This window comes from Eubalaena glacialis, chromosome X (genome assembly GCF_028564815.1).
Source record: "Eubalaena glacialis isolate mEubGla1 chromosome X, mEubGla1.1.hap2.+ XY, whole genome shotgun sequence".
In the NCBI taxonomy this organism is placed as follows: Eukaryota; Metazoa; Chordata; class Mammalia; order Artiodactyla; family Balaenidae; genus Eubalaena; species Eubalaena glacialis.
The window spans coordinates 122770972-122798458 of NC_083736.1; the positions used below are offsets into that span (position 1 = coordinate 122770972).

General features: G+C 40.3%; 1 protein-coding gene across 5 annotated transcripts; it reads left to right on the forward strand.

Annotated features, from left to right (window-relative positions):
* Positions 1 to 74: 74 nt before the first annotated feature.
* On the forward strand, positions 75 to 27487 carry LOC133082716 (integrator complex subunit 6-like). 5 transcript variants are annotated; one of them, XM_061179457.1, is made up of 15 exons: positions 75 to 129; positions 347 to 530; positions 790 to 918; positions 3309 to 3472; positions 5955 to 6107; positions 9680 to 9812; positions 13348 to 13442; positions 16681 to 16899; positions 17938 to 18061; positions 19426 to 19568; positions 22519 to 22753; positions 24488 to 24862; positions 25740 to 25833; positions 26553 to 26589; positions 27269 to 27487. In XM_061179457.1, exons 2-15 carry the CDS (start codon positions 512 to 514, stop codon positions 27377 to 27379), a joined length of 2031 nt encoding a protein of 676 aa, XP_061035440.1. In that variant the 5' UTR covers positions 75 to 129; positions 347 to 511; the 3' UTR covers positions 27380 to 27487. The 5 variants fall into 5 exon arrangements, with proteins under 5 accessions (XP_061035440.1, XP_061035436.1, XP_061035438.1 ...); XM_061179453.1 differs by lacking the exon at positions 75 to 129 and having other exon boundaries at positions 471 to 530; positions 25770 to 25833; XM_061179455.1 differs by lacking the exon at positions 75 to 129 and having other exon boundaries at positions 471 to 530; positions 22519 to 22621.

The following is a 27487-nucleotide window of genomic DNA, read 5'->3' on the forward strand; positions in this document are numbered from 1 at the left end:
TACTTTACACAGCTCTAATACTTCTTAAATGTATTTTAGGGGAGAAATCCATTTTTTTTAGAACCATCTATTTTAATTACCATCACAGATGGAAACAAGTTAACAAGTACTGCTGGTGTTCAAGAAGAGGTGAGATTTCATTTTTTCAAATTTCGTTTAAATGGCAGAGAACATGCAGCTCTTTCAGTTAAGAATAAGTTTGATCAAACGTTCCATCTTGGTAATCCTTGAAAGATTGCCTCATTTTATTGACGACATCAAAGAAAGGTGAACTCTATAACTCTTGAACTGTCTTCATTTTTGTATGGGTTGTTATGATGAAACTTTTCCAATTTTGCCTTATCAGCTTCATCTGCCTTTGAATTCTCCTCTGCCTGGAAGTGAACTAACCAAAGAACCTTTTCGTTGGGATCAAAGGTTATTTGCCCTGGTGTTGCGTTTGCCTGGATTGGCTTCTACTGAACCAGAGCAGCTAGGGAGTGTACCAACTGATGAATCTGCCATCACACAGATGTGTGAGGTCACAGGAGGTATTGGCAATATTTACTATTTCTAAAGGAAAAATTCAGGGCAGCAGAGCACCGTTTTTCTTAAATGCCACATCCAGTCTTTACTTCTTTTCCTTCCGAATCTTTCAACTCTGCTGCTTAAGCTCATCGTCAGTGTGATGTTTGCTGCCAGTGTAGTTTTGATGATTTCAAGTTGTATTTTAGGATTTCAGATGCTTGTATTGTTAAGTAGTGTTTCATTTGATAAAACTTGTACTATTTGTTTTTCCTTCTGGTATAGGTCGCTCCTACTGTGTTAGAACACAGAGAATGTTGAATCAATGTTTAGAATCTTTAGTTCAAAAAGTTCAGAGTGGTGTAGTTATTAACTTTGAAAAAACGGGACCAGATCCACTTCCTATTGGAGAAGGTACAGTAGATAACCCTTTTTTTTTTTTAACCTTAAAGTGTTATATAGGAGAGTGATCTGAAGTTGAGAAAACATTGAACTAATCGCAATAGACGCAGTCTTCACTAGCCACACACAATCAAGTGGTTACAAACATCCATCCAAACAACTACCATTCATTCATTGCCTGTGGATACATTTCAGGTAGCCAAATTCTAGCTTTAATTCAATGTCAAATCTTCCTCAGAAAATTCTCCCTTTTCCCTACCCATTTCATATTCCTGGTCCCAGTCTTGGGATGACACTGAATTCTTCACTTCTCTATTCATGAAATATCTGGAGATTGACTACAGAGTGCCATTTAACCAGCCATCTGCTTTTGGTCTTGTGAGCACCAAACGTGCCAAGCTATCTTGATGAAATCTGTGAATGTTTAGCCAGGAACTGCTAATATTCTATAAGATCCTACACCAGTATTTTCCTGGCCACTTTTTAACTGCAGAACCTTTTCTCTTCAAATGAGATTTTATAGAAACTTCAACATCTCAAAATATGAAAGCAGAGCTACTTTTGTATTGGGAAAGGGAGTCATACCCCATTGCACGGCTTCCTCAGAGCTCTGTTCTAGGGCATCGCTTCTCCTCATTCCTACACACACATACATACATATGTGTACCTAGACTCCATCATCACCACAGTGCTGGTCTGATCTGATCCATACATTTTAATCGCCGTGCCCACAATTAGTGGTAGCTGCCTGGAGAAGCAAAAGGAGTAAGTGCAAAGGGGCAGAAAGACACACATTTCTTGCTGAAGCAGTGGATCCTGTGGTTCCTGACCTTTTTGCTATTTAGTCCCCAGAACCCTTTGAGAAGCTATTAGAAAAAATAGAGACCCCTCTCCCCAGGAAAATGGACATGGTCAACACATACACACATAATTTTGCATTTCATTTCAGGGGTTCTTGGACTCCAATTTAAAAACACCTGCTGTAGGGACTTCCCTGGCAGTCCAGTGGTTAAGACTCCGGGCTTTCACTGCCGAGGGCTCAGGTTCTATCCCTGGTCAGGGAACTAAGATCCCATATGCCGCGTGGCCAAAAAAAAAAAAAAACACAAAAAACCAAAACCAAAAACAACAACAACAACAAAAACCACCTGCTGTAGAAGACTGAGGCTTCACAGACCACTTTAAAGTAATTAAATTAGTTGTAAAGGAAGGACATGTTATATTGGTAACGATTGACCACTCAGGTCTATAATTTTGTGTTCATTACCTTCATGTGAACGGGGAACTTTCCTACTGAAAACCAATTTGATGGTGTCACGTAAATAGCTCAGACATTCTTTCTAGCTCCATTTCCCCTTTGTCCAGAGTTCTTAACCTTTGAGATTCTGGTGAAAGCTAAGAACTTTCTCCTCAGAAAAATGCACATCCCCAGAATTGTGAGCTCAACTTTAGGGGGGGTGTCTTGGTCCCCTGAAGCATTACATGTATTCTCTAGAGCTCCATGGGCCGCAGTAAATCCCCTGCTCTAAAGTAATTACTTGTTTAAAGTAATGCTTAAGTAAATCAAATGATATTGAAGAAAAAAATGAGACTCAAATCACTAACACATATCTTTTACAAATATAATTTAGACTAATGAATCATCCCCTTAAAGGTTATGTAACTCTGCCTTGTCCTGTTTTCCGGGGGCAAATGAAATATGCTAGTTCAAATGATTAAAATGCATTCAGGATATATTATTCAGCATTATACGATGCCCAGTTTCCATGGGATTTTAATGGTGGGATGGGCAAACTATAATGAATTAGTCCACATAAACTTGATGCATTTGCTTTGTGTTCCCTCCCCAACTATATACATAGATTGTGTTGTCAGCATTCCTTCTACCTTTTGGCGAATTTGCCTTCGTGGTCATGGGGTCTAACTGTTTAGTAAAGAATACTTTTTTTCAGCTAGTTGGAAATAGAAAATCTAAATAGAATTTATGACCTATTTGTCAGATTCGAAAATGTAAAACTATACCAGGGAATGAACAATTTCATTTGCCTAATTTGGAAAAATAACTGCTGTGGTTTATTTAGTGTGTTTAATTTATGTGTCCAAATCTCAGAAAATTTAAAACTAACTTTGTAACAGTTTTCCATATAACTACATATTTTGGTTGTAATTAAGGAGTTGGGGGGGGCAGGGTGTTGGATTAGAGGGGGTGGATTAGATGCTGAAAAGAGTTGCTAGAGAGAACATTCAGAAATCCTAGTAGAGTCACTTTTTACTTCCATCTTTCATGAATCACTGATTTGGTTTTGTTTTGTACTTTGCTTTTAACTGAAAAATCTGTACGAGAAGATCAGAGGCTGTGAACGGAAATTCATGCCTTAGTCTGTCTTTTGTTTAACTTTTAGATGGACTTATGGATTCATCCAGGCCAAGCAATTCATTTGCTGCTCAGCCGTGGCATAGCTGTCATAAGCTCATTTATGTGCGACCTAACTCCAAGACTGGTGTTCCTGTTGGACATTGGCCAGTTCCAGAATCTTTTTGGCCAGATCAGAATTTACCTTCACTAGTAAGTGTCATAAGACAAAAAGGTAAACACCATTCTGGATTTTCCATTAGTTGATTGCAGAGAACCTTTTAAAATAGCTTGGAAGCTTTTAAGTTGTGCCTTCTATTTCTTACTGAAAAGTCTAGCTTGTACCTAAAAGCAAGAGAGGACCTCCTTTCTGTTCTGGCATTCTTTCTTTCAGTTGCCTTTGCCACTTGACCTGCCCTCTTCAGATGTTAAAATATTGTTATTTCTGATGCTGTTGCAATCTGTGACTTGGTTTTTATTTCAGAGCCAGAGCCGCTGACTTGATTTACATGGTAAAAACAATCTCTAAAAAGGGCAGGCATTGATTTTCATGTACATCCCCTGGAAATTAGAACTTAGTTTGCACCTTGTATAGGTTCTAGAAACATATTCAAAGCAGAGGTCATTCTACTTCCTCCGAGGGAGCCATTAGACATGTAGTGGGACTTTGTGGGCCTACTTTTCAGGTTTTTGTAATCAGTGGACTTGAGTTCCTTGGCAATGCACCTTTCAACAATGGGTAATTAAGCAATATTTTTAAAATAATCTCTAAGCAAGGGTTTATCTTTTTGTTCACTGTATTTGGTGGAAGAGGGTTTGATATTGTAGTTGCTCCTAGCACCAGATGAATTGGCTTGGGAGGGGGGAAGGCGTGGTGTCTAGTAATAAGGGAAACCATATGAAACCCACTCTCCCTTTCATCTTCCTCCCTCCCCGCAGCCAATATAAAAAGGCCAGAGTAATCCTTGAGGGAGGGAGGGGGCACAAAAAGGTCACTGCTCTTCCAGCACCTTCTTGGTTCAGCTAATCTATAGTCTATCTAGGTTTTAGACATTTCTGACATGAACTGCATTTTCTCCTGGATTGCTATTTTGAGGCTCCTGCATTTTTTTCAGAGGTGGCCACGAAAGGCCTGAATGTACGACTGAAGGGCCATCTTCAGCCCCTGCCGTGGGTGAGGCTCTGTCTCCTAATCCCATCCCTTGGGGCACCAAGGTGGCACGCTTGTCAAACCTCAGGGCCCAGTTACTCTCAGCCCCTTCAAACCCCAGACTGAATGTTTCCGTTACAAATTTGCTTCATTATGGCTGGTGACAGGGTTTCACTCATGTCTTTTTTTTTTTTAACGACGTTCTATTTTTTTTTAATTAATTTATTTTAGTTTTGGCTGCGTTGGGTCTTTGTTGCTGCGTGTGGGCTTTCTCTAGTTGCGGTGAGTGGGGGCTACTCTTCATTGCGGTGCGTGGCCTTCTCACTGCGGTGGCTTCTCTTGTTGCGGAGCACAGGCTCTAGGCATGAGGGCTTCAGTAGTTGTGGCACACGGGCTCAGTAGTTGTGGCTCACCGCCTCTAGAACGCAGGCTCAGTAGTTGTGGCACACGGGCTTAGTTGCTCCATGGCATGTGGGATCTTCCCGGACCAGGGCTCGAACCTGTGTCGCATGCACTGGCAGGCGGATTCTTAACCACTGCGCCACCAGGGAAGTCCCCACTCATGTCTTTTTATAGATTTCAATCTAATAAGCCAGAAATATTTTGCAAGTTTGATTAAAATAAAAAATTTTTTAAAAACTGGAATAGAAGGAATTTCAGGAAACTCACACATAGCTCGTAGCTTCAGCTTTAAAAGCACATTAGAAGGCTATTTTTCTCAGCTTCCAAAACATCTTGTAGGTTTGTAAATCATAAAGCCAAATGAGCATGTTTTTCCCTTTTATGAAGGAAACAGGTGTTTTGTCGTATTCACATCAGCCTTACAGATCTCTCAGCAAGAGTAGGTAGAGCCATGTCTCACTCTTGACCCTGGAACTTGCCCTATCTCCTTTTCTCTCCATTTGCCCTTGCTGCCACCATTTCGCTCTCTGGTGCTCTCCATCCCCACAAGCTAAAGCCATTAATAAAATGGCTGCTCCATCAATCTGCTCTGGTACCCCAGGTACACGGGCCTTTCAGCCCAGCCAAAAGCATCCCCAGCTCTAGCGGTTCAAGGAAGTGTGTGGGTGTGAGAAATGCTGTAAAAATTCAGCTGCAAAGAAAATTTCAACCAGGCTCTGGAGTTGTGATGGGCTCCTTTTCAGTCTCTATCTTGCCTTTTCCATGCCTTTACAGTCATTCACCTTGCTTGTTAGTAGCTCCAGCTCTGTCATTACCTCATTAGAAAGCTTCATGGATTTCTTCTTCCCTAGCAGTGTCTGGCCTGTCTGAAACCTCATGGTACAAAGGAGTGAAGGGCAGGTAGTCCTTGGAGGTTGCAAAGTGGATCTGAATTTCAGAGTTCTTAATATTCAAAGCAGTTTTATTTTTTACTTCCCTGAAACCGTAGTTATGAGTGTTATAATTAACCTTTCTCAATTCATCTTTCTCAAAACAGTAGTCTGGATCTCAGCGATGGTTTAACAAAACATAAAAGGGTTGCAGAATTGTCAGAAATGTAAGCCCTCTTGATAACGGATTATATTTTCCCCTCTTGTTTTTTAGCCTCCACGAACATCTCATCCTGTTGTGAGGTTCTCCTGTGTAGATTGTGAGCCAATGGTAATAGACAAACTTCCCTTTGACAAATATGAACTTGAACCTTCACCCTTAACTCAGTACATCCTGGAACGAAAGTCTCCCCATACCTGCTGGCAGGTACTTATCCTTTGTTGTCAGCCAAATGTCTGGAACCACTCTGAGATCTGGGAATTGTTTTAAGAAGTTTCAAAGGTTAATCTGGGAATAGTCGAGCTGAGTCTGTTGATAATGTTTCTCACAAATGCTATCAAATAAGCAACAGGTCCAAGCAAATAATTTCAGACTGATATGAATCACTAGCCTACCGTACACTGCCATTTAAGGAAGTATGATCTGATGAAGCCTATGTATTTGAGGATTTAGAGGACTCCCCTAAAGCCTATCCAGGGACCCCAGGTTAAGAATCCCTAACCTAGGGACTTCCCTGGTGGTCCAGTGGTAAAGAATCCGCCTTCCAATGCAGGGGACGCGGGTTCAATCCCTGGTCGGGGAACTAAGATCCCACATGCCGTGGGGCAGCTAAGCCCGTGAGCCACAACTACTGAGCTCGTGTGCCTCAATGAGAGAGCCCGCGTGCCGCAAACTACAGAACCCACGTGCCCTGGAGCCTGTATGCCACAACTAGAGAGAGACCTGTGCACCGTAACAAAAAGATCCCGCATGCCTCAACAAAGATCTCGTGTGCCTCAACTAAGACCCGACACAGCCAAAAAACATAAGGAAAATAAATAAATTAAAAAAAAAAAAGAATCCCTAACCTAAAGGATGTAATTCTATTCAGCTATGGATTCTTCAGCTGAAGCAATGTTCTCAGTCCTTATCGTGAACTTGACAGATTGGAACTACAATATTTTTTTTAATTAAAAAATATTTAAAAATTTAATTTTTAAAATTGGGATGCAGGATCTTAGTTTCCTGACCAGGGATCGAACCCGTGCCCCCTGCAGTGGAAGTGCGGAGCCCTAGCCACTGGACCGCCAGGGAATTCCCAGTACAAGATATTTTTGACCAAAAAATAAATAAATAAATAAGCCTGAAACTACTTTATTTGTGTAATGTAATCAAACCCTTCTTCCTGTAGTACAAACCACATTGGTGAGTGTAGTGTGGATTTTCCTTGGATGAGGCAAATGCACAGGCAAATGCACATACACTGGCTCTTCCAAGGGTTATACTTCAGCCAGAAGGGCTTGCTGATTTGTTAATAGACTCACCTCTGGATTTTAATTTGTGAAAATCCGGACGTGGCAGTCACAGCCTTTTTATTTGAATATAATAAGGAAGCCCTACACTGTAAGGATGTTTGTTCTATTTCTAAACTACAGCACCGTATAGAAATCAGTAATTGTTAGGTTCTACTTACGCAAGGAACACTTTCAGACTGCCATCTGTTTCATCCTAAAATGTGAAATCATTGCTACTAGTTGCCTTTAAGCTACTTGAATTCTCCAAAGATGCTAAAACTGGGTAGAAAAAAAAGGAACAGGCATAAAACAAGGATGTAAAAGTGCAAGAAACAGAACGATCTCATAAATATAATATTGAGCGAAAGAAGCCAGACGTAAAAGATCACATATCATATGATTCGACTTTATATAGTTCAAAAAGAGGTAAGACTGCCTGACTCTGTTAAAAGTCGGGACAGTGATTTCTCTTGGGGGTACAGAGTAGTGACCAGAAAAAGACACGAGGGGGTTTCTGGTTAGGTTCTATTTCTTGATCTGGGTGCTGATGACACACGTGCGTTCATTTTTGAACATTCATTGAACTGTATACTTATAATTCATGCACTTTTTTGAACGTATGTTTATATTTCAATAAAATACACCCAAAATGTGCTAGAAATGTAGAGATAGGGATGATAGAATGCTAAGTTAAAATCAAGACAGAGGCTTGAATTTATGAATTGAAAAACATTTTGGAATAAAAGCAAATAAAATTATAAATTATACTTCTTCCCTAAATGAAACCCTCTTTTCTATATGGCACCTTCCTTGTAAATCTTCTCCAAAGGAACTTAAGAAATCCTTAAGATCCCTGCAGCACCCCTCAAATATGCCATATGTCTTTCTCTTGCATCTTACGTTACTTTGGTTTAGAGTAGTTTAATGCGATGAATTAGTGGGAGTGAAAAAGAATAAGATGAGCCAGGAGCTGGGAAATTTGGCAAAATCATAATGGAGACTGGATTCTAACCCTAGCTCTGCTACCAGCTATGTGGTCTTGGATCAGACACTTTCTCTAGACTAGATGGTCTCTAATGATCCCTTTGAACCCCCAAACTCTATGAATCTGCAGGTGATAAGAAATTTGGAAAAACTCAGTGGGCTTATGGGAAGGAAGGAAGGTATGAAGGTGGGAAGGGAGGGAGTAAAGACAGAAAGGGAGTGAGAGAGGAACAAAAAACAGTGCTTTTCCTTTCAGGGGAATTACAGGTCTGATCCTTGCTGGCCGTAACTTTTTTATCCTTTATGATGATTTTCCCCCTTTTCTATTATACACACTTAGGAAACTGGAGGAAATCCAACATGTTTTATTACAATTATCTGTTTCTATTAAGGTTCAGATTAAGACGTGAAATCTAGTAGGTGAGTCATGTTTTAGCACAACCCATTTTTTTGTGGAAGCATCCATTACATAGGAAGGGTTTATTCTTAGCTACAGCTAAGTATAGCAAGAATTTAGCGAGCTGGTAGGTGATATGGCTGGTACCAAGAATTAGCAAAGTGAGTGGGTTCTGTTCACCATCAGGGTTTGACTTTTGTCTTAAATAATCCTGCTGAAGGGCTTTAGAAAAGGTAAAGGTCTAGGTCCCTAAAAGTACGTACTGATGCCCTGATTTGGGCCAAAGAGTGAACATGGAACACAGAGAAAACATGATAGCCAGAGGACTCCAGAATAGCATATCAGGTGTATGGGACCTGACAATATAATACATATCAAATCAGGAATATCAATAAGGAATAGGATGCTAGTCATATGGAATAAAGATTAATGTTTTCATTTTTATTGAATGTTTGCTCCACCAGGATCATTTACAAGAGAAAGTGCCTTCCAGATTGAACCAAAGCATCTCCTTGCTCAATATAATTGCATCAAAATAATTATCACCAGTGCCTGGCTTGTAACAGACTGCTCAATAAATATTTATTGGATGAAAAATGAATAAATGGGTAGGGGAGTGGGGCATAAAAGGGAAGTAGAGCAAAACTTAATAGTAGTACACATGAGGAGTGTTAGCATAATCCTTTAAATGGGCTTTGTTTTTGTAATTGCATGCTTTAGGCATAGGGGCATGTTCCATTTTCCTAAGAGTCTCCACTCTGGTCACCACTTGTTCTTTTGAGAAGTCAATTTGTTTTCATGGCTGGTATCACTTAGTGGTATTTCAGCCTTATTTTCCATCGTGCTAACCAAGTAAATATTTGGGTATTGTTGATGCAGCCTGTGGTCTCTGAATCGTTACTGCATAGTACGGTTTCATTTCTTAACGCAATTTGCAGGAGAATTGCAATCTGAACATTCTTCTTTAGTATGATATGTTTTGACGTAAATATAGTGAAAGCACTATTCCCGTTTTTAAATTACAATTAAATTGTGCCAGAGATGTCAGTATGGAATGTTGCTGTGTTTAGTTTTACATAAAATCCTTATTGTCATAACGGTACATTACTTCACCATCTTCTCAGGTATTTGTTACTAGCAGTGGAAAATACAATGAACTTGGATATCCGTTTGGTTATTTAAAAGCCAGCACGACTTTAACTTGTGTAAACCTCTTTGTGATGCCGTACAACTACCCAGTTTTACTCCCTCTTTTAGGTAAGTCAAGTATGTGCCACTTAGTCATCTTTGAAATACAACAAAAAAGAAAAATCGACGATGAACTAAGCATTTTAAACGTAGTCAAAGAGTAATGGATATCAGGATATATAAAAGTCTAAAAACTGATTTGGAAGGATAGAATTTGCATCCTGTTTTCTGTTTTGTTCATTTTCCTTTCGTTGTTTTTACATCAAACAGAAGAGACTCTTCACCTCGGGGGGCGTGATTCTTATGCTGTTCTCTGGGTTGCAAGCTCCAATGCTGTCACCCCTCTTCTCTCCAGTTTTAAGTGCACTTGGCTTTTGGTAAACTAGTTTGGGCCCCCCAAAGTTGATTGGGGTTAACACTTCAAGAATCTGATGGTTTTCTTCAGAAAATAGGGCTTCCGTGGGGCTGTTGGCTTGCACTAAGTTCCTCCACAAAAGAATATTGAATGCTCTTGAGGCATGTGTTTTAGGCAGAGTAGCAAGTTAAGGAAATAGATACAAGAGTGAATTCTGCAGTAACTGCAGTTGTAGAAGCTGTGGCTTCCATGGCAAGATTCTAAAAGGAACAGCTCCAGAAGCTGTTACTCAGACATCACTGAAAATGTGTGTGATTTCTTTTTCTCATTTAAAGAGCCACATCTGTTTAGAGTAATACAGTACCACACGGTATCCTTCTCTTTGTAAAGTTGTGAACATTTTTAGTTGCTGAGGTTTCTTAATTTTTGCAAAAAGGATCAAACCTTTACTAAGTTTTAATATAGTCATTGAAAGCATAAGATTTTTATTGCTATCAATATTATATGTATTAAATGTCCTGAAAAAGCAATTCTTTTGAATGTTGCAAGTTAAGAAGGTTAACATAAGAATCATGTTAGTAGGGTGGTAGGTAATCAGATTATCACAGTTGGCAAGATTATCTCTCAATCAGGAAATTAGGAAATTTTTTTTTCTATTGAGGATCAGTAACTACAGAAATTAAGGCATTTGTAGCAACTTGTCTTTTTTTTTTCTTTTCTTAAGTATGCCACATTCAGTCACCTTTTTTTAAAAAAAATTAAGAACTGGGGACTTGTGTAAAAAATAAAGTTCATCTCCATATTAAGACCAGTTATTATCAGGAGGAGGGAAAGAGAATAACCGAAAGAGGATAATCTGATGTTTATTTATCACTATATATCCGCTGCTTCACAGTTTACGCTATTTATAAATTTTATGTAGTGTTTTCACGTACATAATCTAGTTCCTCAGAACAGTCCTGTGGGAAAAGGCAGTTATCATTAAACTCATTTTATGGATGAAATGGAGGCACAAAAAGGTGAAGTGATTTCTCAAAGCTCACTGAGCTAAGTACATAGTATGTGTCTGAGCTTGAACTCAAACCCCTGCCTTTTTGAAGCAGGAAATGGGGAGAAAGGAACCGGAAGAGAAAATATCTGTAGTTTTTGAGGTGTTGGCAGTGTCATTTTACTCTCGTTCCACACTCTCATCTCATCTTTCAAATGTGGATGAGCTGATTGTTGATGACATTTTTACTGTACCATCCTGGAGACTGCATGTGAATGGAAATCTAATACCATGGAAATCATTTTCTGAGCTACAAGGATAGTGACTAAAGCCGTGTCACCCTAACTGCTCTCTACCCTTGATCTAGTCTGTGGAAGATTTTCTTTTTTCCTCTCGCCCCCATTAAAAAATAAATCCGACAAGATGTAATTAGACTAAATTGGCTCCGGGGTGGAATCATTGCAATTGGCATTGTTAGAAATATTGAGACTATTATTGACTCTCATTGTCTAATCTATTTATATCTAAATGTCTCTTCAGTCTTGTAGTATTTACATTTGTCAGTTAGTTTCCAAAATCTGCCTAATTCCCCACAGACTTCACACAAAGACCTGGTATAACAGGATATTTCCACGGTCTCCCGTTCCTTTCTGTCAAGGTATGAATGGTCTTTAAAGGACCTGCATGCTACAATGAGCCAGAAATCTCTTCAGATCTTTTTTCCTTTGTTCTTTCTACCCTGTACCAAAAGAACAAAAGACCTACATTTTATGACTTCGTAAATTCATTTAAATTAGTTTCAGCAGGAGTGAATAATTTATTATAGTAGTAAAAGGAAGAAAATATGTAGTTGCTTTTCTTAACCAAATAAATTCAGAATTTCAAAGAATAGCCCTATTTGTAGAGAAATTGTGCATATGGCATAGGGATGGTTTTGTTCCTGGAAGGAAAGCATTTGTTTTTTGGATAAAAGCCAGTAAAACATGAAGAAACAATATAGAGAGTGAATTTATAATATCTTTGATATTTATAGTAAGTGTGGCAGGTTCATGTTGGTTGATGTCTGGGGATATCAATTTTGAATTATTATATTAAAAATTTTCTTATCCTTGGAAGGAAATAATGAGCTATTTTGGGAATTTTCCATGTAGTGTATATAATGCATTTGGATTATTTAAATAATTAAATTTGAGTGTAAAAATATAGGGGATATCTCCTTTTTTAAGGAAAATATTTTTAGTTGTATTAATAATGCACCATATTCAAGAACCATATTTAGTTGTACAGAATTTTCAACTTCAACATACGTCTCTACTTGCTTTTACTAGTGCCATCAGCCAATTGTTAACTAATGTTTGAGAGACCCAAAGTTTGGCTCAAAATGCCTGACCACTGAAATCAAGGAAATGAAGAGGGGGGAAATATGGATAAACAAAATATATGCTGATTAAGGAGAATCCAAAATGTAATTTAGAGCATGCCATCATTGCCCAGAAATAATTGAGGTATAATTGACATATTCTGTTAGTTTCAGGTGTGCAACATAATGATTCGATATTTGTATATATTGCAAAATGATCACCACAATAAATCTAGTTAACATCCATCACCACACATAGTTCCAATTCTTTCCTTGTGATGAGAAATATTAAGATTTACTCTCTTAGCAGCTTTTAAATATGCACTACAGTGTAGTTAACTATAATCATCACGCTGTACATTACATCCCCATGACTTATTTATCTTATAACTGGAAGTCTGTACCATTTGACCCCCTTCACCCATTTCACCCCCCCCCCACCCGGCAACCACCAATCTGTTCTCTGTATCTATGAGTTCATTTTGTTGTTGTTGTTCTTGTTGTTTTAACATTCTTTATTTAAATAAAAGAAATATTCCATCCACCAGTGACCATGGATTCCTTCTCAGGTGAAAATTACTACACTAGAGTTACCAATATGTAAGATAATATTTCACATAGATCAGAATCAGTGTTTTAATATTATATTTTATGTAGCTTCACAGATGGAAGATCAATATGTAACCTGAGAATTTATTTCATTTTCTAGAAAACTGCTATATATAATTTTGGTACATAGTACCAAAAAAAGATAATCAGATAAACTCCGATGAAATGTTCATCTAATGTAATTGAAACTGGAAATTTCTAGGAAATGATATAATAGATGTGGGTTGCTTGATTTAGATCTTGGAATTTAGGACTGGAATAGTGTAATATTTTCTTGGATTTTCTCTTGCAGATGACTTGTTTAAAGTTCACAAGCTTAAGCCAAATGTGAAGTGGCGACAGGCTTTTGACAGCTACTTAAAAACTCTGCCTCCATACTACTTATTAGTATGTATTAACTCTATCCAATCAATCAAAAACTTCACCCCTGAAATAAGATAGTTTTTTTTTTAATTTGTAAATTTGGGTCGCCATTGTCTTCTCAAATTATGTGTAAGAGCTTGGGGATGTCATGGCGGCACAAAAGAGAACTGCTTATTTTATTTCCTTTAACTGCCATGGTTATTGTTATAAAACACATCTATGTTTCTCTTATAAAAGCTAACCTTGTGAAATTATAATTTTGGAATTTAAGAAAAATAGGACTGGATTTATGTATTATATCAACTTCCCTTTTTAACTCTAGAAATTCGCACTATTGGGTTTTCCTATGAAAAAAAAACAAACAACCTGAAGACATGATATTTACTTATGGCTTGTTAAATGTGTCCTTGACACAACATGAAGTAGGGGCACTGGTTAGAGGGAATCCAAAAAGAGTAAAAAATCACTTGGCGTCATTTGGATTTTTACAATTTGAGAAAAATATTCATAATTATTTTGAACTGGTCATATAATCTAAATCAAGATTATCAAAATCATTTCAGAGGTGGATGTGGTAAACTTTAAGCCAAGTTTCTAGAGGTGAAAAGGCAGAATCTTAAGTGGTACCATTGGTGTCACTGGGAGGAGAAATTGGGGTGTGTTAGTATTTACCATGGCAGGAATGGGGTGCACAATCAAATGCAATATGAAATGATTTTATGACTTGGGAATTAAGACTGAAAGCAATTTTACCTGTTTGAATTTGCTGTTACTTGCTCTTCTTATCCCACTCTCTTCTGATTTTTTTACTTTCTGCTCCTTACTTCTCTGCTATTTTCATTGCCACTTTTTAATGTTCCATGTTTGGTTTTATGTGCAGCACCTTGACTTCTAAGAAATGAATCATGTCCCTTTGCCCCTTATAACTGAAGTTTGAGTATTTTAAGATTTATTCTATTCTTACTGTTGTGTATTTTGTTTCCTTATAGCCATTAAAGAAAGCACTAAGGATGATGGGAGCTCCAAATCTGATATCAGATAATTTAGATTGTGGACTTAGTTACAGTGTTATCTCTTACCTTAAAAAACTCAGCCAACAGGTAGTATTGGTAAAAACAAACAAACAAAAATCCTTTGCCCTCAGAAGTGCATTTCCTTATTCTTTAGTGTAACTGTAATTTTCAAATTAAATGTGTATATATTTCTACACTTTATGGATTAGTAATAATGTGATTCTCTATGGCTTCTAGCTTCACCATTAAACTGCAGTTAAGGGTCTGTCAGTATCATTTGATGCTGTGCCATTTCTCCTTTCGCTTGCCAGTTTGTTCTACCCACAAGCTGGTTGATATTTTGTGGCCTAGGAGGGGCAGAGGCTTAATAGAATTATCCATGGGTCACATTTGGTCTATCCTCAACCTAGTTTCTCCTCAAATCACGTTGGGCTAGAGCATCCCCCTTTTTAGGTCAGCACACTGAGGCATGGTGTGACTAATGACTTGCCTGAAATGCGTTTTTAGGCGATAAATATCAGTATGCTTTTTCTTGGAGAGGGGGAGATGAGACCAGTGCTCCTCGCACTGGAGGGTGACAGGCCCTCCATCTGTTCCCCCACCTCATTTGCCATTATTCACCTTGTCCCTTGCCTGCCCCTCTCTATTAGTACCTCATCCTCCACTCACCCCTACTTATCATACTTCTCACCTCTACCTAGCCCATTCTTGCAGGGTGGAAATGTTTGAGAACTACTGAGTTAGAGCTTTACTGCCATACAAATGTGTTATGTTATATGACAAATTAATGCAGCAGCTTTACTTTCTTCTTGTGCACAAATGTATTCCCAGGTAGGGAATAGTAGTAGCATTTGCAGTGACAATAATGCTTCAAGTTGGATATGTTTCAAAGTTGGGCCTTTAGAAAACAGAGCAAATAAGTGTCAGATTTCTGACACCAAAGAACCAAAATGACTCCACAATTTGGGATGCTGACACACCTTGCTAGGAACTGGCAAAAACTTAAGTATAGTCTGGAGTTTACCAGCTCCTACCAGACCAGTGTGCTCATAAATGCAAAAGAAAGTAAAGGCAAACCCAGATTTCTGATCTATCAAGTGTCCCCTTCACCCCTTTCCCTCTCTGCTAATAGATTTTTGTTGTTGTTAAATGTTTTGTTTTGGTTATTTATTTATTTATTGATCTATTGATTTATATTTTTTTATTTGATGTTTACCTTAGGCCTTTAAGGCTGTGTCAGCAGGGTATGGCCAGAAGGAAGAATAGTGAACAGAGTTGAAACTCATGCAAGTTCTGGGGCTTTCTGGGACACGTTGCTTGTATAGTTTTATCAATGACCTTTCAGGACCAATTTGTGGAAACAGACCCTTCATTTGCTCTTATCCCTTATTTCATGACTGAATTTTTAAAAAGATAATAAACATACTTAATTCCAATAATTAGGGAAAATTTATGAGTATCTCTGACCAGACCACAAGAAATTCAAAATTAATTTGGGCTTACTGGACATTGGTGGAATTCCACCTTTTAGGGAAAAAGAAAAGATTGTTACTAATTTATACTAGCTCTAATTACTAATTTAATTACTAATTTAATAACTCTATGTCACCAGTGTTCTTTGAACCATCACAGATGTATGTAAATCACGAAATATGCCCAAATATATTGCTACAATGCATTCTCAAGCAATATTTATCAATATGGTATAATAGTGTCTATTAAGAGGATTTTTTCGTTGTGAGTTAGTAAGAAGCTTACTGAGTGCGTATTACTTGTTGGGGGGTGGTCTGATATTAGAAATAAACACTATAAGTTTTTTTCAGACATAATGCAATCTATGTAATCTGAATTTTAGCGCTAGTGTACTTTTATAAATACAGAGTTTTACCCTTTATGTCTGGGTCCGAAATGAATATGTTGACTTAGACTAGATTTTACAGTAACAAAATGTGATTTTAAATGTCTACGAATGTAATTCTTACCCATGGTTTTCATTCTCTCCATGATTCAATCATAATTTTGACACTAGACAAGAGAAAAAAAAGTGTATTATTTGTCTTTCTAGCCCCCTCTCTCTGTTTGCTGTGGTAGTACAGAGAAGCACAGGAAAATGTTTAATTATCCGTTTTTCTGTGATTTGCGATTGAAGTTTGTTCAATGGGGTTCTTAAAGTATTATCTTTCTTAAGTAGTAAAAACAATAGTGATAATATAGATCTTTTCATAACATACTATGTACTTTCATTTTAGACCAAACTAGAGTCAGAACGAATACTAGCATCAGTGGGGAAGAAACCTCCCCAGGAAATTGGAATCAAAGTGAAAAATCATTCTGGAGGTGGAGTGTCCCTGACTCACAATAAAAATTTTAGAAAACTATTGAAAGAAATCATAGGAGAAACAGCACCGAGACTGGCAGAATTGAATACCAAAGAATTTGCCGGCTTCCAAGTAGGGCTCTTAAACAAGGTAAACTGTGACATAAATAGCTTGTTTGGGGTGGGAGGTGGTAAGGTCTGTGAAAGATAAAGGGGAGAAGGAACAAGAGTAAGCAGAGAGAGCTTTCAGATCCCTTGCAGAACATTTGGTCCTATCCAAAATGTCCATAAGACATTTGGTCCACACCAAAAGGTCCTTGAAATCTGGTTCAATCCAAAACATATCCATGAGCATATTTGGTTCATGCCAAATGGTTTTGGACAGAACCAAATATCAAGGGCCCTTTGGTGTGGACCACATGTCTCCATGGACATTTTGGACCGGACCAAGTGTGACCAATTATCAAGGACCTCTGGCGTGGACCAAATGTTGTACAGACATTTTGGACAGGACCAAATGTCTGCTAACCATCAGATTACGCTGCTGAACTAACACTTGTGAGAGGACAGGGGAAGGAAGGAGGAATGGGTGTGAAGAGCCTCAGACATCAGTATAGCTTGTAGAAAATCTTGACCAGCCCAGAAGGGAAGCCTGGCACCACGATTTCCCATAGAGGAGGTCCACGTTGGGCAGAACTGGCCAGGCCCTAACATCCCCCATCCTTCTCCATCACTGGCTGGGGGCAGCCTGGGGAAGAGCACAGCCCGGGCTCCAATGCTGCCCCAGATCCCGAAGGTACTGCAGCTGGAGGTGCTCAGATCACCGCAGCCCTTGTAGGATCAGCCACTGCTTCCCGGATGGACATCCCAGCAGCTCACCTCCGTGGCTGCCGGCGGACTACATCTAGATTACAAACAGTGGGCCTGCAAGGCTGCCCCCGGCACAGATCTCAGGATTTGATGTTTTAAATGACATACTTGTAAAAGGATATTCCCAGTGGCCTTAAAGCTACGTGGGTGTATTAGAATTCAGAACAGAGCCAGCGAAGGCAAATTTTCCACTGGCAAAATTCTACTGTAGTTAGTTGTAATGAATATCCCTCTCTTCACTAAGATTTTAAGAGGATTAGGAATTATATTTCTATATTAAAAGCCTCAGGAGTAACTGAAATTGTTTCATTTCAAATAGGATTTGAAACCTCAGACATATAGAAATGCTTATGATATTCCACGTAGAGGTCTTTTAGACCAGTTAACCAGAATGCGATCCAATCTGCTGAAAACACACAAGTTTATTGTTGGACAAGATGAAGGTAAGTGAACAAAGAAGTACTTTTTGTTGATTAGGGAAATGTCAAGTCTGACTCTCACGAAGATGTTTATTGCATGACGAGTAAGTTATTTTGTAATACTTTATTATTTATAATGCCTCTTTTCCCTGAATCCCTTCAGCTACCCAGGCACAAGTTTATTGTTCTCGGGTTTAAGGGGAAGTGTGCATTAATCGGTGCATATATTACACTACACGTTTTAGCTCTTGTAAGTCTCAAAACAGCCCCATGAGATAGATGCTGTTTTTATGCCCATTTTTATGGACATTGGAACTGAGAGTGAGCACGTTAGTAGTTTGCCCAGGTTTAGTGAGTTGGAAAGTGGCAGAACCTAGGTCTATCAGATTCCGGAAATTGCATGCCCCGACGCTATACCGCCCAGCCTACTGTGATGAATTCAATCCAAATTCCTCATTTACAGGAAAAGAATGAACCTGATATTGTCTAGGATAATTGGTGACGGTGTGTAATTCCCCTTTACTCCATTTTGCTCGTTTTAAGCAGGGTCATTTGTCCATTAAACTGTGCAAATCTTAGCCTGGCCAACCTCCTGAAATTATACGCCATTTTGTTTTTGTTTTTGTTTTTGTTTTTTTGGCAGGGGGGACTTTTCTAGGAAGAGAGCCTGTAGATCTAATCAAATTTTCCAAGAGGGTGAGGCCCGCTAACCAAGATTCTCTGGATGATAAGAGAAAACCATGGAACCTAGGCTCCTTTTTTTTTAAAATAAATTTATTTTTAAAATTTATTTTATTTTTGGCTGCGTTGGGTCTTCGTTGCTGCGCGCGGGCTTTCTCTAGTTGCGGCGAGCAGGGGCTACTCTTCGTTGCGGTGCGCGGGCTTCTCATTGCGGTGGTTTCTCTTGTTGCGGAGCGTGGGCTCTAGAGCGCAGGCTCAGTAGTTGTGGTGCACGGGCTTAGGCTGCTCCGTGGCATGTGGGATCTTCCCGGACCAGGGCTTGAACCCATGTCCCCTGCATTGGCAGGTGGATTCTTAACCACTGCGCCACCAGAGAAGCCCCGAGCCTAGGCTCTTTAAAACACAAAATATGGGGTTTTGAGTTGGGATGGTGGTATAGGGAATGTCAGCCCATTCTCAAACCTGGTATGAAGAGTGAGGGAGTTGTTCTTGCCCTAGGGATTTGAGCTTGTAGGCCGTAGTGATGGTAGACTGAGTGCTGAGTGGGATGAAGAGAGATGATTTTAGATCCTAGGCTGCTAGATTCGAGATTTTAGACTATCGGTTGCCGAGAGACACAATGCTAAATCAGACTATGATCATGTCCTCTCAAAAGGACCACACACTTCTGCTGTATAGTATCTGTTTCTTTTCCGGTGATTTTGCAGATTCCCTTCATAGTGTTCCAGTCGCACAAATGGGTAACTATCAGGAATATCTAAAGACATTGGCTTCTCCACTTCGAGAGATTGATCCAGATCAACCAAAAAGACTACATACTTTTGGCAATCCATTTAAACAAGATAAGAAGGTGGGATATCTCTTTCTATGTCTGCCTAAATCGTGATATTCTTGCAATAATTCCTTTCTTCTTGGCAACATGTACATAAATCAGAGGTTCTCCTTCTGTTTGTTTAAGAGATAAAATACGCCTCCAGGGCTCTTTGTGAATGGAAAGTGGGAGCCTCCTTATGCAAGAGTGTGTTGGTTAAAAAAAGTGATAGCTGGCATTTATTGCGTACGTAGTAAGAGCTGATGTTTTAAATGATAACATTGAATGCTCACAACTGCAGATGAGTACTACTATCTGCCCTATAATATGAAATCACAGCTCACAGTGGTCAAATGGTTCACCCTGAGTGACACAACTGATAAGAGCCAGGATTTGAACCCCCGTCTTTCCAGCTCCAGAGTCTGTATTTGTTCCCATCTCCACACACTAATTCCTTTAATATTGAGATCACCATTTATTTCCTCTGTTTACATTATTCAGATCTCTAGTGCTGTATCTAGACAGTTATAAAGCATTCCTCTTGAAATATGAAGTACTAAGTGGTGTTGCCTTATTGGCTTGTTCTATATGTGAGATGTGTGCGTGAGATATACATGTGAGATGTGTGCGTGAGATATACATGTGAGATGTGTGCGTGAGATATACATGTGAGATGTGTGCGTGAGATATACATGTGAGATGTGTGCGTGAGATATACATGTGAGATGTGTGCGTGAGATATACATGTGAGATGTGTGCGTGAGATATACATGAGAGATGTGTGCGTGAGATAGACATGTGAGATGTGTGCGTGAGATAGACATGAGAGATGTGTGCGTGAGATAGACATGTGAGATGTGTGCGTGAGATATACATGAGAGATGTGTGCGTGAGATATACATGTGAGATGTGTGCGTGAGATATACATGTGAGATGTGTGCGTGAGATAGACATGTGAGATGTGTGCGTGAGATATACATGAGAGATGTGTGCGTGAGATATACATGAGAGATGTGTGCGTGAGATATACATGTGAGATGTGTGCGTGAGATATACATGTGAGATGTGTGCGTGAGATATACATGTGAGATGTGTGCGTGAGATATACATGTGAGATGTGTGCGTGAGATATACATGAGAGATGTGTGCGTGAGATATACATGTGAGATGTGTGCGTGAGATATACATGTGAGATGTGTGCGTGAGATATACATGTGAGATGTGTGCGTGAGATATACATGTGAGATGTGTGCGTGAGATATACATGAGAGATGTGTGCGTGAGATATACATGTGAGATGTGTGCGTGAGATATACATGAGAGATGTGTGCGTGAGATATACATGTGAGATGTGTGCGTGAGATATACATGTGAGATGTGTGCGTGAGATATACATGTGAGATGTGTGCGTGAGATATACATGTGAGATGTGTGCGTGAGATATACATGTGAGATGTGTGCGTGAGATATACATGAGAGATGTGTGCGTGAGATATACATGAGAGATGTGTGCGTGAGATATACATGTGAGATGTGTGCGTGAGATATACATGAGAGATGTGTGCGTGAGATATACATGTGAGATGTGTGCGTGAGATATACATGTGAGATGTGTGCGTGAGATATACATGTGAGATGTGTGCGTGAGATATACATGTGAGATGTGTGCGTGAGATATACATGTGAGATGTGTGCGTGAGATATACATGTGAGATGTGTGCGTGAGATATACATGTGAGATGTGTGCGTGAGATATACATGTGAGATGTGTGCGTGAGATATACATGAGAGATGTGTGCGTGAGATATACATGTGAGATGTGTGCGTGAGATATACATGTGAGATGTGTGCGTGAGATATACATGTGAGATGTGTGCGTGAGATATACATGAGAGATGTGTGCGTGAGATATACATGTGAGATGTGTGCGTGCGCATGCGTGTGTGTGTGTGTGTGTGTGTATCTCTGTGTGTATAAGAGAGAGATATACTGACTTGAACATATAAGCATGAAGACAAGTGGAGATTATATCTGCATTCATGGAGGAGACCATTGTTATAAAGGTGCAGACCATGCAATAATGTCTTCTGTAACAAAAATAGACTGAAAGGTATTCTGCTTCACCTGAATCTTCAATTAACTGGAGTTTTTCTTAATCTTTCTGTGTCTTGGTTTCCTCATTTGTAGCACTGGAGATAACTATGCCACCTAACTAATAGAGCTCTGTGGAGTATTGAGTTAGTACCTGTACACCATTTAGAACATTACCTGACACGTGGTACATGCTCAGTGACTATGTTTTCCCCTTTATGTACTGTTTTGCTTTGGGAAATGCTTTGGAAAAGTCATTTATCATGATTTTATTCAAATAATGGGAGCGCGCATTCTTGGGTTATCCTTGGATGAGAACAGCTTTTAGTTAACCTTCTATACTGCTGGCTCTCATCTTTTATCTATTCCCAAGGGTGAAAAGCCCCCTCCCTCATTTCTGTCCAGCACCAAGGTGGACATATTTGAATCTCTGTGAGATTGCTGTTGGGGGAATGACATTTTCCATCTACCTGCGCATCACCATTTTCATGCAGCATTCTGTACAGTGACTATCAATATTTCTTAAGGATGCGTTTAAAGCACACAAAAGGGAATGATTTCCCTTACCAAGGGTTGATGCAAAATGGTTTGTAACTTCTTCAGAAAGGTCACTGTGGGTTTATTCCCACTTTGGAACTCTCATCGAGTTGCTCATTCCCCAAGCTTTCTGGTTAATCATGATTGTGTTATGTTTGACCTTACAACAAGTTTCCTCCTCGTTCCACTTAGACTAGATTGAAATTGAGTAGCGTTTTCTGAGAACAGTCTCTGTGGGGAATGGCAAATCTTTGGCCCATGAGTAAGATCTATATTGCTGATGTAGCGTATGATTGTATATGCATGTGAAGAGTTCTTGCAGTGTTGTCTTTAATGGAATATGTTCATTGATGTTTTCTAGGGAATGATGATTGATGAAGCAGATGAGTTTGTAACAGGGCCACAAAACAAAGTGAAACGTCCTGGAGAACCCAGCAGTCCTCTGTCATCTAAGAGAAGGCGGAGTATGTCCCTGCTGTTGAGGAAACCACAAACACCACCTACTGTAACTAACCACGTGGGCGGAAAGGGACCACCCTCAGCCTCGTGGTTCCCATCTTATCCAAACCTCATAAAACCCACCCTTGTACATACAGGTATAGAGTAGTGGTTGTGACTTCCTTGTGGCCCCTAGAGGACTAAGACACTAAACAATTGTCTTTTCCTTTGTATTCATTTCTTTTGTATTCAGTTTTTGTTCATTAAGTAAACCGTTATTAAACCATCTATGTGGTACGTACAAAGGGCCCCATGGGGAGTGGAGACCGTGTTTCAAGGATCTCAATAAATATGAGGGGAGGAAGATCCCTACTTACATAGTAATTAACACAAGTTGGAGAAATGGCAAGAGATACGCCTGTTTGCTTTGCCAGGGCAAGGCGGAAGGATGTGCAGCCATTTGGAGTTGCTGAGTCAGTAGGAGCAAATGGGCTCAATAAGGGATGGGTCTGCATGTGTGCTCCGTGTCCTCAATTCCTCTCTGTGCTCCAACCCAGTGCAGTCTGACCTGGCCTCCTCCATTCCGCTGGATGATGCCCAATATAAATCCCGCATCCCACCATTTCTCTCCATTCCTCTGATCTGTGCTACCCTCATGTCACTAAGCTACTCCAATAGCTTCTTATCTGATTTCCCTACTTCCCATCTTCTTCGCATTTAAGTCACTTCCTGCCCTGCAGACAAAGTAATCACGCCAACATAGAAATCAGATCACGCCACATCCATGCTGAAAACCCATGATCACCTTTCCTAGGCACTCAGAACACAATCTGAACTCCCAACGCTGGTCTACCAGCTGTGCACGACCTGGCCCCGCCATCCTCTCCTAACACGTGGCCTGTTGTCTCCTCCTTGCTCTCTGTGCCTCTGTCCTTTGCTCTGTGCTCCCTGGCCAGTCCCCTCCCCGGGGCTCTGCACGTGCCCTTGCCGCAGCCTGGAACTCTTCCTCTGCATGAGCACAGGCCGGCTCTCTCTCCTCCTCCAGGCTCTGCCCAAAGGACACCTCCTCAGGAGGGCCTTCCCGACCCCGTGGTCCACTGGGGCTCCCCCTCCTGCTGTCTGTCCCATCCCTGCTTACTTCTTCCCTAACACGAATTCAAACTGTAATTGTTTTGTTGGATCATTGTACACTTACTGCCTGGCCTCCCCATGAGCATGGAAGTTCCATAAGGGTGGGGATTGTTTGCGCCTGTCCTGTTGGCTGCCTCTCCCCAGCTCCTGGCACGGTGCCCGGCACAGAGCAGGACGAGTCAACGGAGGAGAGGTGTCAGACCTGGAGTAAAAAGAAACTCACTTTTCTGAGACAGAAAAGATGGATGAGGAGGATCGTATACTGACAGGGATTGGGGGTGGGGTGAAGGGGGACATACAGAGCCTTCAGATCTAATGGCCACCACCTCTGTTTCCTCAGAACTTTTGAGGGAGAGAGGCGGGAGTTTGGCGGGGGGGGGGCCATGTAATCTGATGTCAAGCTCGGTAGAGCATGGCATTTCATAGGTAAATGACAGAAATCATGACACCAAGTGAGACTTGCTGCTTTTCAGCTTGTAAAGCACAAGCTGCAGCTAAACCCTCAGCACCAGGGACCTGAGACTGTTTATTAGTTGTACTGTCTTACTTGGTTTCCATATGTATTCATGGTGCCATGAAGAGAAGAAAGCGCGTTTGTCGTATTACCTTCCTGCGCTCAACTTGAGGGGTCTCAGGCTCCATCTGGTACATCCGCTTGCTTTATGAAACAATTTCCTCAAAACTGAGGAGCGCCGGGCTGTCCCTGTGGGGTTGCCATAATGCACCTACGTCACAGCTCCACTTGTTAATTTGGTTTCCAGATGTTACTGTCACTCACGATGCTCATGAGGAGAAGATGGGAAATGGTCAAATCTCACCCGATGGCTTCTTGTCAAAATCTGCTGCCCCAGAGCTTATGAATATGGCAGGAGATAGTATCCCACCCGACCAAGTGGATTCTCTGTCTGATGATTTCACTAGTCTCAGGAAAGATGGCCTGATGCACAGTCCTGGTAGTAATGCACTCATAGGAGGAACCAAGAACTGCAATGTCTCTGTAGAGGATCGAAAAGTCTCGGTAACATCTGCTTTGGAAACTGGGCCAAATATGTTGCAAATAACTCCTGCTATGGCACAAGGAATCAATGCTGATATAAAACACCAGTTAATGAAGGAAGTTCGGAAATTTGGACGAAGTAAGTAGTGACAGAACATCTATCAGTAATATAATGGGAGGTCGCTTTCCTTTTAGGATTCAGAATAGATTCAAGGTATCTCTTGAGGTGCATTTTTGGGAAGTATTGGGTTTTCACATAATTTAAAATGATTCCTCTTGCTTTACCTAAAAAAGACCCAGTACACCTTTCTCTCTCTTTTTCCCCTTACTTGCTGTAATAGTTTCCTTTTGCTGCTGTAACAAGTTATCACAAACTTTGTGGCTGAAAACTGTAGTATCTTAGAGTTGTGGAAGTCAGATCTGAAATTATTTTCACTGGGCTAGCATGAAGGTGTTGGCAGGCCAGGGTTCCTTCTGCAGGCTCTAGGGAGAACCTGTTTCCTTGCCTCTTCCAGCTTCTACAGGCTGCCTGTGTTCCTTCGCTCGTGGGCCCTTCCTCCATCTTCAAGCCAGCAACTTAGCCCCTTCTCTCCTCTCTAACCTCTGCTCCCAACCTTACATCTTTTCTTTCTGACCAGCTCTACTGCCTCCCTTTTATAAGGATATTTGTGGTTACATTGGGCAACATGTATAAGCATGGATAATCTCCCCATCTCAAGAGCCATAACTTAATCACATCTGCAAAGTAAAGTCTCTTTTGCCATATAAGGTAATATGTTCACAGGTTCTCAGAATTAGGACATGGACAACTTGGGGGGCCATTATTCAGCGGACCGCATTTAATTAGTGTTTAGAGTTTCCCTAGCAGATATGTGCAGATGTCTTGATTTGACAGTTTCAAATACAAATTATACCTAACTTTCCACACACAAGGAATGATTACTGATGATGTATAACAATTGAATTTCATTTTTCATCCATATTTTTAAAAATACTAATTTTTTTAATATCTGCAGAGTATGAAAGAATTTTCATTTTGCTTGAAGGAGTGCAAGGACCTCTTGCAGTGAGGAAACAATTCGTTGAATTTACCATCAAGGAAGCTGCAAGGTGGGTGTAAAGAGAAAGTCTTCATAGTATTTTCTTTTAAGAAGGCAGGCCCAAGGCAAGACAGGTGGAGGGATTGGCACTGCCTTGCTTTTCTTTTTTTTTTAATTAATTAATTAATTTATTTTTGCCGCTGTTGGGTCTTCGTTGCTGCACGCGGGCTTTCTCTAGTTGCGGCGAGCGGGGGCTACTCTTCGTTGCGGTGCGCGGGCTTCTCATTGCGGTGGCTTCTCGTGTTGTGGAGCACGGGCTCTAGGTGCACAGGCTTCAGTAGTTGTGGCACGCGGGCTCAGTAGTTGTGGCTCACGGGCTTAGTTGCTCCGCGGCATGTGGGATCTTCAGGACCAGGGCTCGAACCCGTGTCCCTTGCATTGGCAGGCGGATTCTTAACCACTGCGCCACCAGGGAAGTCCTGCCTTGCTTTCCTAAGCCCTGGCCCTCAGTCATAGTTACGGCTGTCTCCAGAGGCGTTTAGATTAATACTATCTGAGTCCAACTCGTTCATCCAAGTCTATGGAGCCTTCTGGACTCCTCACAGTCTGAGGTGGGCTTGGGCTCTCAGTTGCTACTCTCGGTATTAGCTAAGCCCTATCTTTACATGAACATACATTTTCTATTTCCCATGTGAATGGCCAGTTCCACTTTGTACCCCGTACGGTACCTCACGCATCATAAATGCTTTAAGGACCTTTTGGTTAATAAAATTTCTTTTTCTTTTTTAGGTTCAAAAGACGAGTCTTAATTCAGTACCTTGAGAAGGTACTAGAAAAAATAGAATCCCATCACCTTCTCAACAACGTTAATCACATCAACAACAGATCATGATGTTAATGCAAAGACCAAGGAGGAAAAAAGAATAAGTTTTCTGTGCTGTAGGATAGAATGGGATATTGTTGAGTATCCTACGATGTTTTAGTCAAGGGAACTGCCTTCCAGAGGCTAAGAAAAAGCAGTGGAGCTTTTTGTTTTCAGATCCTCTGGCGGGAAAAGCTGGCTTTTGCCCTATGAGTTTTCTTTCCAAGTATTAATTGGTTGTTTTGTTGTTACTTTTCCCAATTGAGGAAGGTGATGTTATTAATCCAGCAGGTTAAAATCAGCAAACCCTGTCGCCCCTGCCACATGTGATAAGGGTTCACTCTTGAACTTGGCCGTCCTGGGCATTTCCAGAGTGACTAGGGGCCACGTGCAGGTGGAGCACTCCTTGGTGCTCTTACTATGTCCTTTAGAAAGAACAGGTGTTCAGAGGCCAACTGGTAATCTTGTGTGTGCTGAACAAAGTTTTCAACCATTCCGAGTTGTGCCTTTAAAACCATGCAATATTCAGGACAGTTTGGATCAAAGAGTAAGAAAGCTGCTATTTGGGTAACTTATTTCTCCATGGGAGGGGCAGGGGAAGTCACCAAACAATCTACCTCCAACTCTGTTCTATTTTGTCTAGAGACATTACAAAGTGCACCTGAGGCTGCCTCAACCCCTGACATTTGTTCTCGCATGTGACGACAGAAAGTCTTCAGGTGGACTTGTGCATTGTGTGCTTCAGAAGCACTAAAAGAAAAAATAATGTATATATTTCCTTTAATGTTTATACAAAGGTTTATATGGAGCAGTATTGTTATGTTTGTATTAATTTGCAAAAATTTAAGTGTACAAAGAGATT

What these genes read in the sequence shown, in the direction of transcription:
- LOC133082716 (XM_061179457.1), top strand. An exon ending in CTCCCCATACCTGCTGGCAG is followed by an intron (nt 6,108 to 9,679) that starts GTACTTATCCTT and finishes CCATCTTCTCAG; the next exon opens with GTATTTGTTACTAGCAGTGG. An exon ending in AGTTCGGAAATTTGGACGAA is followed by an intron (nt 24,863 to 25,739) that starts GTAAGTAGTGAC and finishes TAATATCTGCAG; the next exon opens with AGTATGAAAGAATTTTCATT.